The sequence below is a fragment of the Mycteria americana genome, chromosome 2, assembly GCF_035582795.1.
Source record: "Mycteria americana isolate JAX WOST 10 ecotype Jacksonville Zoo and Gardens chromosome 2, USCA_MyAme_1.0, whole genome shotgun sequence".
Lineage (NCBI taxonomy): Eukaryota > Metazoa > Chordata > Aves > Ciconiiformes > Ciconiidae > Mycteria > Mycteria americana.
Window position 1 is genome coordinate 81,500,184 of NC_134366.1, and position 13,373 is coordinate 81,513,556.

Here is a 13,373-nt window from a genome sequence, read left to right on the forward strand (position 1 = left end):
AAATTCAAGCTCTGCTTTTTCCTTCTACATAGCCCTCAGGGATGTACAGAAAACTCTTTGTGAAACCCTTCTAGTGTTCTCAGTGCCCAAGGGATGGAAGGAAATCCGGTGTTTAGCACTAGTACTACAACCAACAGGGGCTAAGAAGATAGAGCAAGGTAATGCTCAGTTTATGTTGCAGCTTTTCAATACAAAAACATGGGGTGTTTTTGTTATTATTTGAACACTAAAAGCTGCAACACTACATTCAATACTACTACTACAAGGTAGATGAATTGTACAGGTAGAATCTGGAACTGATTTCCCAGCAGATCCCAGTACTGAATGCAGGCCAGACGCTGCACGCACTTTTAGGACTATGTTCTCACATAGCCGCGTATTTTCTACTGTATCCACCTATCCCCTACTTAACAGGGTACCAAATTTGGAAAAAAAAAAAATCCAGCTCCAACTGTATGTAGGTCCAGCTATATTTAATAACAACTGCAAATTCAATCAAAACGATACAAAACAAATATACTAACTTAATGTCAGTGTGAAAATTGCAATCAGTTTTTCTAAAACAAAAACTCAGGTTATTTTACAATGATGCAAAGTCAGAACTTCTCTGGAAAAGCCATCATTTCTTCTTTGATCCTGTTTTCTATGAGTAAGGTGAAACTGCTGTCTGTGTTTGGAAGGTTGTAGCTGACAAATACCTGTTTTTTGGTCTTGCTGGCTAAAACACAAAACAGAGTATTCAGCCATAGTTTGCTCTTACATAAAAGTGATGACTGTATTCAAGCAAGCCTTTTGAAAAGCCATATCATGCAGATTTCTAAGACAACATTCTCCACTCCTGCTGTGCTGGACCCAGTTACAAAGGAATAGCGGAACAAGTACCTGAGCATGGGCACGTTGGGCAAAACCATGCATGTCCTTGAAATGGGCAATATAAGCCCGGTGATGATTATCAACTAGATTTTTGGCCCGATACAAAAAGCCATTAGTCACTGGAAAGCCTGGCAGTGCTTTTAGTGGAGTTTGAATGCTTCTTAGATAGAGTACAGTTTAAGTGAACCCACAGACTATACTGGGACTCTTAGCACCGAAATGTAGTTTATGAGTTGGTAAGTCTATACTGTGAAAAAAACTTACAGAGGGAAAGCACACAAGAAAGTGACTATGCCCCAGTTAAAGTTCTGGTTTATGATGAACCCCGAAAAAGGCCCCCGAAAGTGTGCACCACTCTTCTCTAAGCCTGCTGTCAATAATTTTGTTTCCTTTAACCTTTATTTATACGGTGTCCATGAGCACTCCAGGAGGCTGGAGAGCCTGGGTCGAACATGGTGAAGCCAAGCACAAGTTCCAGGCTGCTGTAGTGACAGATACCTAGAGAGAGGTGCTATAAAATTAAGAGCTGCCTTCCGTGACAGAGCTAATTAACAGTGACAAAAATAATGTCCACTGGGGCAGGAAAACTTAATTATCAGAGCAGAACAGATAACACCAAGAGGTGTTTTATAAATAAAAAGGAATCCTACTTAGATTTTTACCATAGTAGTATAGGAAATTTGTAACTCTCTTTATATGCTGCTAAAGCTAAACTTTGTGAATAATGTAAGCACCATACAGGAAAAACAGGCACTAAATTTAAATTGAGTTGAGGACAAAAAAAAATGGCATTTGGGTCATAAGATATTCCTGGCAGGGAGTGAGCTGGGAGCTGACGATCCCAGGGAGAAATCAGACTGTTCTGCTGAATATTCAAAAATATCATCTGAATTTTAAAAATTGAAAATGAAGACACCAGAAGTCCTAATATCTCAATCTCTTTAAAATGGGAAAGTTAACTACAGGAAACCTGTATGTACATATAAAATGTACTTAAACAGCACTTTTGAGGCATTTTCATTACGCAAATCAATTTATTATCATTTTCCGTTCTAACAGGTTACCAGCTTCCTGGCTTAGCGAGTAGAGCTGCTTCTGAAATGCAAGGACTCACTTGCCTTTTAAGACCTGGCACTACAAAATGCTGATATAATGCACCACGTTGCTCTGATCGCAAAAAAAGCAGCACTTAGCACCAGATTTTGTGGTATAAAGCAGCACGTTTTGTGAGCACTAGTGCTTCATCATCGCGCCCTGAACGAACGCAACACTGATTCTGAACTGATTAATAGCGTTATCCTATCTAACGAAACTACATGGTACACTGCAGTGTCAAAACTCAATTTCTTAATTATGTTTGCGTAAGAGCGGACTGAGTCTCTGGGATGCTGTTCCAGTTCCCAGGAACACTGTGAATCCCTCGCCGAGGAGCTCTGCTCCCAGCGGGACCTCTTCTGTCCCCAGCTTCCCTGCTGATTCCTTTGGACACGTGGACTCTTGTGAGAAGGACAGAAGAGGGAAGATCTTACACCTCCATGGAAGATGACCATCTGCAACTTCAGAGTAAAGCAGAAAACCGCGAAAGACAAGGCTTACCTAAAAAACCCTTCAGCAGGGCTGCTTCGCACGCAGCCTGGCTGCTAACCCCTGTTGCACCAGCCCCTCAAAGCGGGGAAAAAGCTTCCTCGGCAGCCCGTCGTCTGGGACGTGCCGAGAGGCACTACGGCAGCACAGACCCGCTCCTACGACCTCACGGACAGGGCCGAGGCCCAAATCTAAGCTTGAAGAGGAGCCCAGTGGGAGCAGGAGAAAGGACAGAGCAAGCGTTAGGCAGTTTGTAGACCATTTGTGCTGGAAAAGAGGTGGTGGAGGGGAACTGCGCCCAGCTGGGAAAAGCCTCAAAGAAGAGGTTGAGGTGATCTCACCGAGAGTCTGCCAGTCCCTACAGAGGGAAGATGAAGACATGGTGCTATTCAGCAGCCACTGCGGCCAAAAGCGCTGTGATTTCAGGATATCAGGTAAGGGAGGCACTAACGGACAAGACTTTCTCAAGAATCGGAATCCACTAACCTACAGGAAACACTCTTTTAGGATTTGCGTTTCTTGACTCGTGAGACACATCTCATGCCAGAGCAATCAGGCAGGGTGGTGGGAAACAGTCCCTGCACCTCATACAAACAGATATAGATGGAAATAGGTAGAAAGAGGAACAGGAACATGGCAAATGTGTCTCCAGCAATGGAAAAGAAAAAAAAACAACCCTGAAATAAGGGAGAAGATAGAGCCAGTACACCCAATGCAGCTGTTCTGGCTAGGACCCCTACCCGGCTATTAAAGAAAACAACAGGAGAATGTGTACGCTGATGCATGGCAGCGCTGAAACTCCTGTGCCAGGGCAGGGAACCTGACATTGCAGGAAGAAAAGGCAGGGGACAGAATGCGACTGGGAAGTATAAGAAATAAAAATATTTATGTTCAAATAGTATCGTACGCTACTTAAGTTAGTGCCTGCGAAGACCAGAATGGAAACAGCATGGAAAAAATGGTGACGGCATAAGAAAAAAAAAAAAAAAAAAGATACTGCCTGCCTGAAGATTACCACATGGCAGGATGGTTAAAAAGGCAATCCTGGAAGTGCAGCTACAAGTCAGTCTTGGCTGTGAATAGCATCTCTGTTATTACAGAATTGGAGGGAGTAACATGGATTTAATTTCCCAGAGGAAAACTTACCAGTAACAGCAAAGCTTGGTATTTCTACTCAAGGCAGAACACAGATTTCCTTACCGAGCACTTTGTGAAACAAAGAAGATATAGAGATGCTTAATGATGATCTTGCAGATCCCCTGATTTCAGGAGAATAAACAATTTTGGAACAAGTGACCATGAGCCGACTTAAATTGCTGGACTGACAAAAGCAAGCCTAAAAACTAAGGTGTAGCATTTCAGAAAGATTTATTTCTCTTCTCAAAACTCAGTTATGCTCAGGTGAGGAGGAAGCATGTAATTATTCAAAGCCAGAAGTGTATTATTGACTTTCCAACCAAGGGTGAAAAAGGTCTACAGGCCTTCCTCAATACAGTATACCTTAGGCAGGATAGCACGAGTACGAATTATATCTATAACAAATATAAAAGGGACTGACCAGCAAGGAAAACTGCAACCCAGAGGTTAGATGGCACAGATACAGAGGAATATTTCCCAAAAGCCTACCTGGGCTGCAGCTGGCACAGAAAGCTTAAGACAAAATAATGAAAGATACTTAAAGCACAAACAGAAAGAAAATAGGAAGGTGCATTATGCTCTGAGGATAAAGAGTAACTGATATCCAGTACCAAGGAACGCTATCAGTTCTCAGTTACAAAGTATGTGAAATTAGCAATGTAAATGAGAAAAGGACCTTAAAAAAAAAAAAAAGGCAGCAAAACTTAGACCACTTACTGAGAGAAAAATCAGGTGAGCCAGACAGCCTCTGTCCTAGAACACTGAAAGAACTAATACAAGAAATGGCAGGTTATTACCAACCCTAGCTATGAAATCTGTAATAAATCTTTAAGAGTGAAGATAGCACATGTGCTAAAAAAAAAAGACAGGAGAGGATGGGAATGAGCAAGACAACTTAGAGCTGTTAGCTGGACTCCAACACTACACAGAAGCTTAGAGCAAGATTCAGAAGAAATGACTAACGAGGAGACCAAACGGAAAGTGGAATAAACTGTCACACTTCATCCAAAGTAAACCCTCTCTGACTACGTTTTTACTAACTGACTTCTTAAGGATAATGCACTGATTACACATAAAGAAATCATGTTATACAGTACCCCATAGAATTATTACTTAAAGTGGAAATGATTGAATCCAGTATGTAGAGAAAGAGCTGCCACCAGGGGAGACCACAACAGTGGTTATTAAAAGATAAGTCATCAGGATGAAGGAAGGACGCTAGTACTGTTTTTCAAAGATCAGTCTTGTGAGCAATCCTTTTTTTATATATGCGCTAGTGGCCATGGAGAAGAAGTAGGTGTAGACTCATGAAACTGCCTGACAATACAAACTCAGGACACATTGCCCGTAACGAAGACCGGCACACAGATAATTAAGAAGAATTATGCGGCCTTTCCAACTGAAACAACAGAAGTAAGATGAGATTGAGCAGCACAGCATCTTGCATTTAAAACCCGGTAACAAGTACTTCAGCAGTTCACCAGCTGAAGCTCCATCAGTTACTGGTAGGTGATGATGAGTAACCAGGATGATGCAGCTGCCGGAGACATGAGGGTGCTAGGATGCACTAGACCAAGTATTTTTTTTAGAGATACAGGAATTTGAAAGTTAGCATTCCGTTTCAGAAATCTGGCTGTGTCAGCACTGCACTAGGTATAGCAAGGCACTCTTACACGTGCTGAAAATGGAGACATCCCGAGAGGTGCCCATTACAGGCTGCAGGGACAGTCAGATCAAACACGGGCATCTGTGAGATGATCCAGGACTTTCCAGGCCAGAACTTCGCAGAATTTGGGGGCTAAAAGGTGCAAGATGGGATGACGGTTGGCTTCATCTTCAGGCAAAACACGCGTGCCTTGCGTGATGGCCGTCCCCCCCCCCGTCACACAGAAGTATTCCAGCTTTATAGAGAGGAGGTCGCTGAAAATCCCCCTCGACAGGCACAGGTGTCTGCTTCCCCTGCCTCGCACCCACAGCCCGGGTCAGGATATTAAATACTGTGGGTTTGATAACGCTCAGCGTGCCCTGAGGCAGAGACCCCGCCAGCTGCGGTCACGCAGACCTGCACACGGCTGAAAAACGGGAATCGGGAGGGAGACTGCCGTGCAGCTGCACCGCCCGGGGCTCGGCCGGCCCGCAGCCAGCAGCCCAGCGGACCCCGGCTGCCGCTCGGCCGGGGGCAGCGAGCCCCGCACCCCTCTGCGCCCACCCCGACCGGGGGGGTGGCTCCGAGGCCACCAGGAGCGGCTCTGCCCGGGCCCGACCCGCCTCTTCTCACCGCCCGCACGGAAGGCAACCCCCGGCCCCGCTCCGCCCCGCCCCGCATCCGGCCCCCCCGGCGGGAGCGCGCAGCCGCCGCGCCCGCACCTACCCAAGCGCTGGGCCAGGCAGGCGGAGGCGGTGTCGGAGGGATCCCCCAGGAGCGAGGCGGCCACCGGGATGCTGTCCTGCAAGCGGAGCACAGCAGAGGGCAGGGCTTAGTCCCCGGCAGCGCGGGGCGGGAGACCCGGGAGACCCGGGGCAGGGGCGGCGGGGCCCCGCCAGCCTCCCGCCAGCCCTCCCGCCCCGCCGCAGGGCTCCCGCCGGCCGCAGGGCCGCGGCGGCCCGGGAGAGGCGGCGGGGACACTCACGCGGGGGCTGCACATGGCGACGGCCAGGCTGGCGAGGGCGGGCGCGGCGCCCACCCAGAGGAAGAGCGAGTCCCGCAGCCGCATGGCGTGGAAGTGCACCCGCTGCTCGCCCAGCCGCCCGCTGAAGTCGTGCAGGGCGATGCCGCCCGCCGCCGCTCCCTCGCCGCCCGCCGCCTCCATCGGCCCTTCTCCCGGCGCGGCCAGGCCCCAGCCAGCGAGGCCCGAGCGGGCGGCCCGCCCCGCTGCCCGGGGAGGCGGCGCTCCGCCGCGCCCGCCCCGCCACAGGCGCTGCCGGCGGTGCCGCCCCCGCACCGGCCCTGCGCAGCCGCCCGCCCCGTGGGTGCAGCCTTCCTCCCTGCGTGGCCCTCCGGGTGCACACGCACGGCTGCACCCACCCCCCCCCTCCCGCGATGGATGCACGCACGCACGGGTGGGTGCGCGCACCCCCCTCTGTGCACGGCCCCTCCTCGGGCACACGCGCGGTCCCTGGGGCACGCCTCCTCCGCGCACAGACCCCACCAGCACGCACACGCACCCCTCGGTCGGTGCAGAGCCCCCCCCGGGTGCGCACCCCCTCCGTGCCCCCCACCCCCGAAGTGTACAGTCCCCCCGGTCGGTGCACACCCCCTCCGTGTGCCCCCCCCGAGGGCACAGCCTCCTCCCGGTGCACGCACGCACCCCGCCGGTGCGCACCCCCTGTGCAGGCAGACACATCCGCCCGGGGCACACACACGCAGCCCGCGGTGCACACCCCCTCCGTGCACAGGCACACGCCCCCCGGTCGGGGCACTCTCCCTCCGTGGCTTCCGCGGGGCTCACACCCGCCCCGGGCGGTGCACACTCCCCCCGCCGCGCCCTCCGCGGGGGGCCGCGGGATTAACGCGGAGGCAGCCGCAGGGATGGAGAAACCCCGCTAGATGGCAAGGGAACCACGGCGTGCGGAGGCGCGGCCGGTAAAGCGGGGTTCAGGCGGCTCCGTGAGTCACCCGGGAGGAGCCCCGGGGTTTCAGACTAAAGGGAAGGGGCTGGCCTGATGCTCTGCAGCCTCGGAACCCCCCCGGGGAAGAGGAGGAGGAAGGTCACGGTGACCTTGGCTTCATTCAGCTCTGGAGGTTTTCAGGGTTACGGGGGATCTATAAAGCAAGCGAGTCGGGTTTGCTGAGCTCCAGAGAACATGGGACTGTGAATTACAGGCCCTCCTTTGGGTATGAATTTTGTGCCCGCAACACTTTCACCGGAGCACAGCTAGGCTGGTCATTACCGAAAAGGATTTTCCTTAACCATGCTGCCTGTTGCCGCTAAGAATATAGGCGGCACCCTGATGGCCACGAGCCCTTTACAATTGGAAACGTGTATTTTTGAACCACAGGCAGGATGTCATCTCTGCCTAAAGAACAAGCAAGTTAATGACACAGATTGGTTTTTTAGTTAGTGTTTCCTCTGCCTCCAATTTTGTACGTAACTCTAGAAATCAAAATTCCCATTTCCAAATTCTAAAACTTCATTTTTACGTTGAAGAAACTGCCGAGGGGAAAGGAACTGGTCATCACTTTTCTTCCCTAAGCCACTCCGGTTCTTCTGGCATCTGCCAAAAGACAAAATCCTCAGCCCTGCTGATTTCTGCCCGTGCTGCCGCATCGACGCTAAATCCCGGGAGGCAGCTAAGCCCGGCTCAGCTGCCATACCCCGACATCCCATGGCACGGGATCAGCTCAGGGAGGGGGGGTCGCAGGCCACCTCCCTCCCCTGACCCATATTTGTCACTTGCTGCTCGCACAAAGCATTATGGGATGTATGGTGGCAGACACCGGCTACGCCTGTCCCCCGCCTCGCTGCTGAGGTGGCGTCGGGCTTGTGCTGGTCCCCAGCTCTCCCCCGTGCCCCCGCTCTGCAGCCCGTCCCACCCTTTGCCTCTGCGTGGGTTGGCCTCCGGCAAGGTGAGTATGTGCAGAGGCTGGGGCTTGTGTTGGGGCTCGAAAATCAGCCTCTCCCTGCCCCAGCAGCCTGTTACAAACTGACACTTAGCCTGTGGCAACTGTGGAGATCAGGCAGGCAAACAGGTGACAAAAGCCACCTTGGAAGGGGGCGAGTGCTGGCTGCCTGCACCAAATGCTTCCCTCCGCATGGCATTCCTTTCTCTGCTTGTTGCGGCTGCGGGTTCGCTCAGCACTCAGCAGGAGGGTAAGGCCATCAGCTAAAACAGGGAAAGCTATCATAGGCTGGGAGCATCACAGAAATAAAAATCCAGGCACCGGATAAAATATCTGCTGGGGGCCACACAGGTGGTGGTGGTGGTGGTGGTGGTGGTGGTGAGATTCCTGTGATTAGACACCTGCAGGTGATGGAGGAGGTTTGCCCCAGGCTCCCTTGATCAGGGGAGAAAAGCAGGCGATTTTAGGGCACAGTTCAGCTGAGCTGCTTTAGATCTCTCTTTTGAGTGAGAAGCATCCCCTCCTGACCGATTGCCATTAACTCCAAGGGAGGTTGGGGTGAAAGGTAAGACATGCACAGCTTTACAGACAGATTTATTCATGTAAGCAAATCCTTCTTTAAGTGTTCGGAGCCAGTTTCTCTGCTATGCCGGGACAGAGTTGGCTTCTGCAGTGGAGTCCCGGTGGAAGATCTGCTCTAACAAAGTTCCAGCCCAGCATGCCTCTTCCCACCAAGTAGAAGTTTGGGCCTCCTTGCATGCTAACCATGTTTAAGTGATCTGCTGGACTGAAGTAAGAGTATTCTGTTCTCTTCCCTAGTCTTTCCACATCAAGTACAAGTTTCTTGTATTCCTTCCAAGGCTGTCTACAGGTTTGTTCCTCCCTAGGGGGGAACTGCCCCTATTTCATCACGCTCTGAGCTGTTCCTCTTCTCATCAGGAGTCTTCTCCAAAGTGCTTGTAGCTTTCCTTGGGATCCTAAGTTCTGCAGACCTCTGAAGGTAAACCACAGGGTTCCTCTGCACTTAAGCAGTTCTATGTATTTAATGCTTTTCTGTAAAATGTAGCTGCTGTCTGTAGATCATGCTAGATCCTTGTTTAAGCTCATAAGAGGAAAAACATTCATCTAGCAAGTAAAATGCTGAGTAAGCATTTTTATTTGCAATGCAGGTGTGAAGAGTGAGTGGAACTGTGTAGAACCAGACCATCAAGTGTGAAATGCATTTCCTAATTACAGTGCTGCAAGGCCATCAGAGCCCCTGCAAAATGAGAGGGGAAAGCGCTCCAGCAGCGTGCAGAACCTCTTGCATTTCCTTTAACGTGCTCATCTTTTTTCTGTGGCCATGAAAGCAGCACCCATTAGCCTGCCTTATTTGTCAGGTATGAGGACAGAATGAGCCTCAGCTGCAGTGAGACACCAGATAGCAAACTAATGATGAAGCAAAGATACTGTACCAAAAGCACTGCATGTGTATATGGATGCAAATATATATATATATTGCTGCTCAAATGAGATCCAAGCCCCAGGAGATGTGGTTTAAAGGTATGTACTTCTGTGCTCCTTGTTCTTCTCCAAAAGTTAGGTTGCCTATGAGAATACTAGATCCTAAATCCTGATTTTTACTGCCCATACTCTCCTCTCCAGTACAGTTTTAAGCCAGGAGTAAATCTTCTTCCTGGTAACTGAGGAGTTAAGAGATGTAAAGTACCTAGTTATGAACTGGGATGTCACCGAGAGAAGCAAGTGTTTTCTGATTGCAAAATGCATTCTGCTCTTCTGCTCCTGCACGAGTAAAGTGCGAATAAGACACGTGAGAAAGCAGTTGACTGTTAGTGTGTGTCAATGAACCCCCTGTTGATGCCTCGGGACTTGCCAGTTTTCTTGATTTGCTGTGCTTTTGCAGAGGAGTAAATGACCTCTCGATAAAGCCAAATGAAGCCTCCCAGCTGCTCTGGCAAGGCTTCGTGGTACCAGGCTGCTGCAACAGTAGCTGTGCTGCAGCCCCAGACCTTCACGGGCCCGCTTCGTGTTGAGACTTGGAGACTCGTCCTATGTAGACTTCCCTCAGTGGCACTGGGGGTCCTTTTCTCTCCTTGTGCCATCGGGGCACCTGAGGAGCTGAAAAAATACTTCCTTTTTTTGTCATTGTTGGATTGTTTTTTCTCATCTGGATCAGTCCTCTGATCTAGCTTGCTGTGCCACTGCTCAAATACTTGTGCTGGCATCATGGAGGGCAGCGTCAGGCAAGCGTGGACAAGCAGGAAAGGGAGAAGTGTCTCTGCTTACACTGTACGGTCACCATGGCTGTGACGCTGTGGCTGTCTAAACCAACTTTAGGTGGCACTGCCCCAGTCCCGCTTTCTAGCGCTCAACTGATACAATGATGGGTCAGTCTGGGGAACCAAACTGGTCAAAAACCATTCCTGGGATCCTGGGATGGGATGTTTGTTTGGCTGTGATAGGCAACTGCTCCTGAAACATCTAACCATGGCCACAGCGCTCTCTTAACCTGAGGGCTCAAAACACTTTCTCAAGTGTTGATCAGCCTGACTTACGGTCCTGGAAAAGAGACAGGCAGAGAATCCAGGAACTTTTGAAAGTGTTGCAGAAAATGAGGGAATCGGACTGGTGAACTTGTATGAAAAATCACAGCTTAAGTGATCTGCAAGGGGACTGCACCAAATTCATGCTACGAATCTCATGATCCAAAGCAATATCAAGGCCAGCCCCTCGCCCACCAAAAGCCTATGTCTGAAAAAGCACCCATAAGCAAATGCAAAATGTAAATGTACAAGCAATTCCCCATGTCTGCAGTAGCTGCTATGACCATGTTAGCAGAACTGCTATAATAACTCCTCAGTGCATCTATTGGAACCTAGGCAGGCATTGCTCTGAGGAAATCTGGTTCCTGATTTCCAAAAGACTTAAGGTACCAGCTTTTTCCCTTGAGGAAAACCCTCTTCTTTTTTGTGGGGTTTGTAACCTCGGCTGTTGGGATTTCCCTGCCCGGGTGGGATGAGGCCTGGGATGCACGTGGCACGGTGATTCTCTGACGGGCAGCTTGTCGTGATCCGCTGCGCAGCGTGTGGGGCTGGAAATCGGGGCTGTTAGGTTGTGCCTGACTGGCATGTTGACCTTGTGCGAATCCCTTCTACTCTGCTTTATTTCACTCCTCTGCAGACTGGAAGAGTACAATAACCCTTGCCTATCTCCCTGCAGCTGAATGCAAGTCTGTGTAACACACAGCTCGTAAGGACCTTTGTGAGCCCAGACTAAATTTTTGCCATTATTGAATGAGACATTTTCCTTTTATTGTTATATGAGTCATTGGAGGAACTTGTGCTCAGATCTATCAGAGCATTTGAGACGTGTGGGTTCATAGCTGCTGGACGGGAGGCACTAACACGGAGTGACTCATCCCTCCCCTCAGGGACAAGAAGAGGTTTATGCAGTCAACTGGAAATTGTATTTTGTATGCAGATAGACCGCTTCACGGTGGAGAATCCCGAAGCAGCTTACAAGTACTGACTCTGGTGCATAAAAGTCAGCAGCTGTAGCGAGATCTGCAGGTGCAAGGGGCTATTACATACCTGTGACCTGACAGGAGGGGAACAGGCGTGAAAGCCTAATGGAAATGACCTTTTGAAAGGCTGAGAAATGAAGCAAAAAAAAATTGAGATAGTACTGAGAAATGTTTTCCCTTGTCTTGCTCAATTCAATGCCTAGATCCCACATGACATACAACACACCTGATGGATCCCGCTGTTTTTCTGTCCTTGGGTCACCTAGCAGACGCAAGGCTGGGGTACGCAACACGCGTGGGGTGTGTTGTGTGCTTCAAGCAGAGGGGATGCCAGTCTGCTACTGACCAGAGGGCTGACTCAGCTGCTCAGGTTGCAAAGGGTTATGTTCTTAGCCATGGAAATCACTGATTCAACATGCAGTGCTGGCAGCCACATAAACAAAGGTTTGACCAAGATTCAGGTTGCTCGGGGAGGGGAATAAATTCCTTTGTTTGAAAAATAGTTAGTTATTGTCATGATTATGGGGCTAGCTGTGCTTCTGGTCTCTTCCCCATCCCTCTGGGTACTTTCCCTTTGCTGATGCCAGAAATTCCATGAATAATCTTTTCCTCCTTAGACCGGGCCTTGGACTTAATAGTCTCTGTCAACAGAGTCCCTTAGCCTGCAGGTCTGACTGGACGTGTCTGCACACAGCTTCTCCCTTTCTCAAGCATGCCAGCAAGTGCCTGCCTCTCAGTCTGGTTCTCCAAACAGCCACTCTCTTTCATTACTTTGTAAAGTAATGCCATGGCCTTTTAATTTTTCCATTTTCAAGCAAAACCAGCTGGACAAAATCAGCTTTGATTATTTTGCTTCCTCCTCCCTGGACAAGCAGCGAAGCCAACAGGCCTGGCATTGTCCCTTAGCAGCCCTCGAGTGTTCGCTCAGGGGTGACTTAGCTTAAGCCAGCCTTTTCTCTTGGCTTTTCCTTCCTGCTCTGTTGAATACAGTGGTTTAGCAGAAAGTGAATATCCCAAATAGCAGCTTAGTACCCGTACATTACTAGAGAGCAGCCCACCATTGTCTGATCCACTGGGGTATGGCTGTTCGGGTCAGGCTCTCCAAGTTCATAGTAGAGTTCTTGAACGGCATGATCTAGATCAGGGAGGTATTTGATTTCCTAGCAGAAGTATGTCAAACAGCTGCTGCTGCCATCTAATCAGTGTATCTGATGCTCTTGATGATTACACAGAATATAACTTTTACAAACATCACTTCAGTGATCCGTCTCCAATCTCTGGAGTTAAAAAAAATTAAAATAATACTTAGCACTGGTATCCAAAGATGGGTGTGTTGCCTATTTGCATAACAACAGAACAGACAGAATAGTTACGCTGTCAGAACATACTACTCCAGGAAAATGCTATCAGAGTTCCTTTACTGTATTTTCGAAGGCTAGTAGGATCCCAACAGGCCGAAGCTGCATATTCAAAAAGTCTGTGTCCCACCCTTGAACGGTGACTGAAAAATATCCTTCCCTGCTGCCTGTCAGAAAGTATGAGAAATCATCTCCCTTTTCTGCTTGGCTGCTTGTTTGAAAAAGCCCGTGCCAGGCGCTGTTGCTGCTGTTGTTACAGGGTCCTGGGACGGACGGTGGCCTTCCCCAGGCTTGAAGGGGAAGGCACGTGCATGCTCGAAATCCCATAAAGGGACAT

The 13,373-nt window shown here is 49.8% G+C and overlaps 1 protein-coding gene across 1 annotated transcript; it reads right to left on the reverse strand.

Annotated features, from left to right (window-relative positions):
• Positions 1-456: 456 nt before the first annotated feature.
• PSMG4 (proteasome assembly chaperone 4) lies at positions 457-6,489 on the reverse strand. Its single transcript, XM_075493924.1, has 3 exons — positions 6,225-6,489; positions 5,966-6,041; positions 457-718 (listed from the first exon to the last, which is right to left on the reverse strand). Exons 1-3 carry the CDS (start codon positions 6,402-6,404, stop codon positions 597-599), a joined length of 378 nt encoding a protein of 125 aa, XP_075350039.1. The 5' UTR covers positions 6,405-6,489; the 3' UTR covers positions 457-596.
• Positions 6,490-13,373: the final 6,884 nt, after the last annotated feature.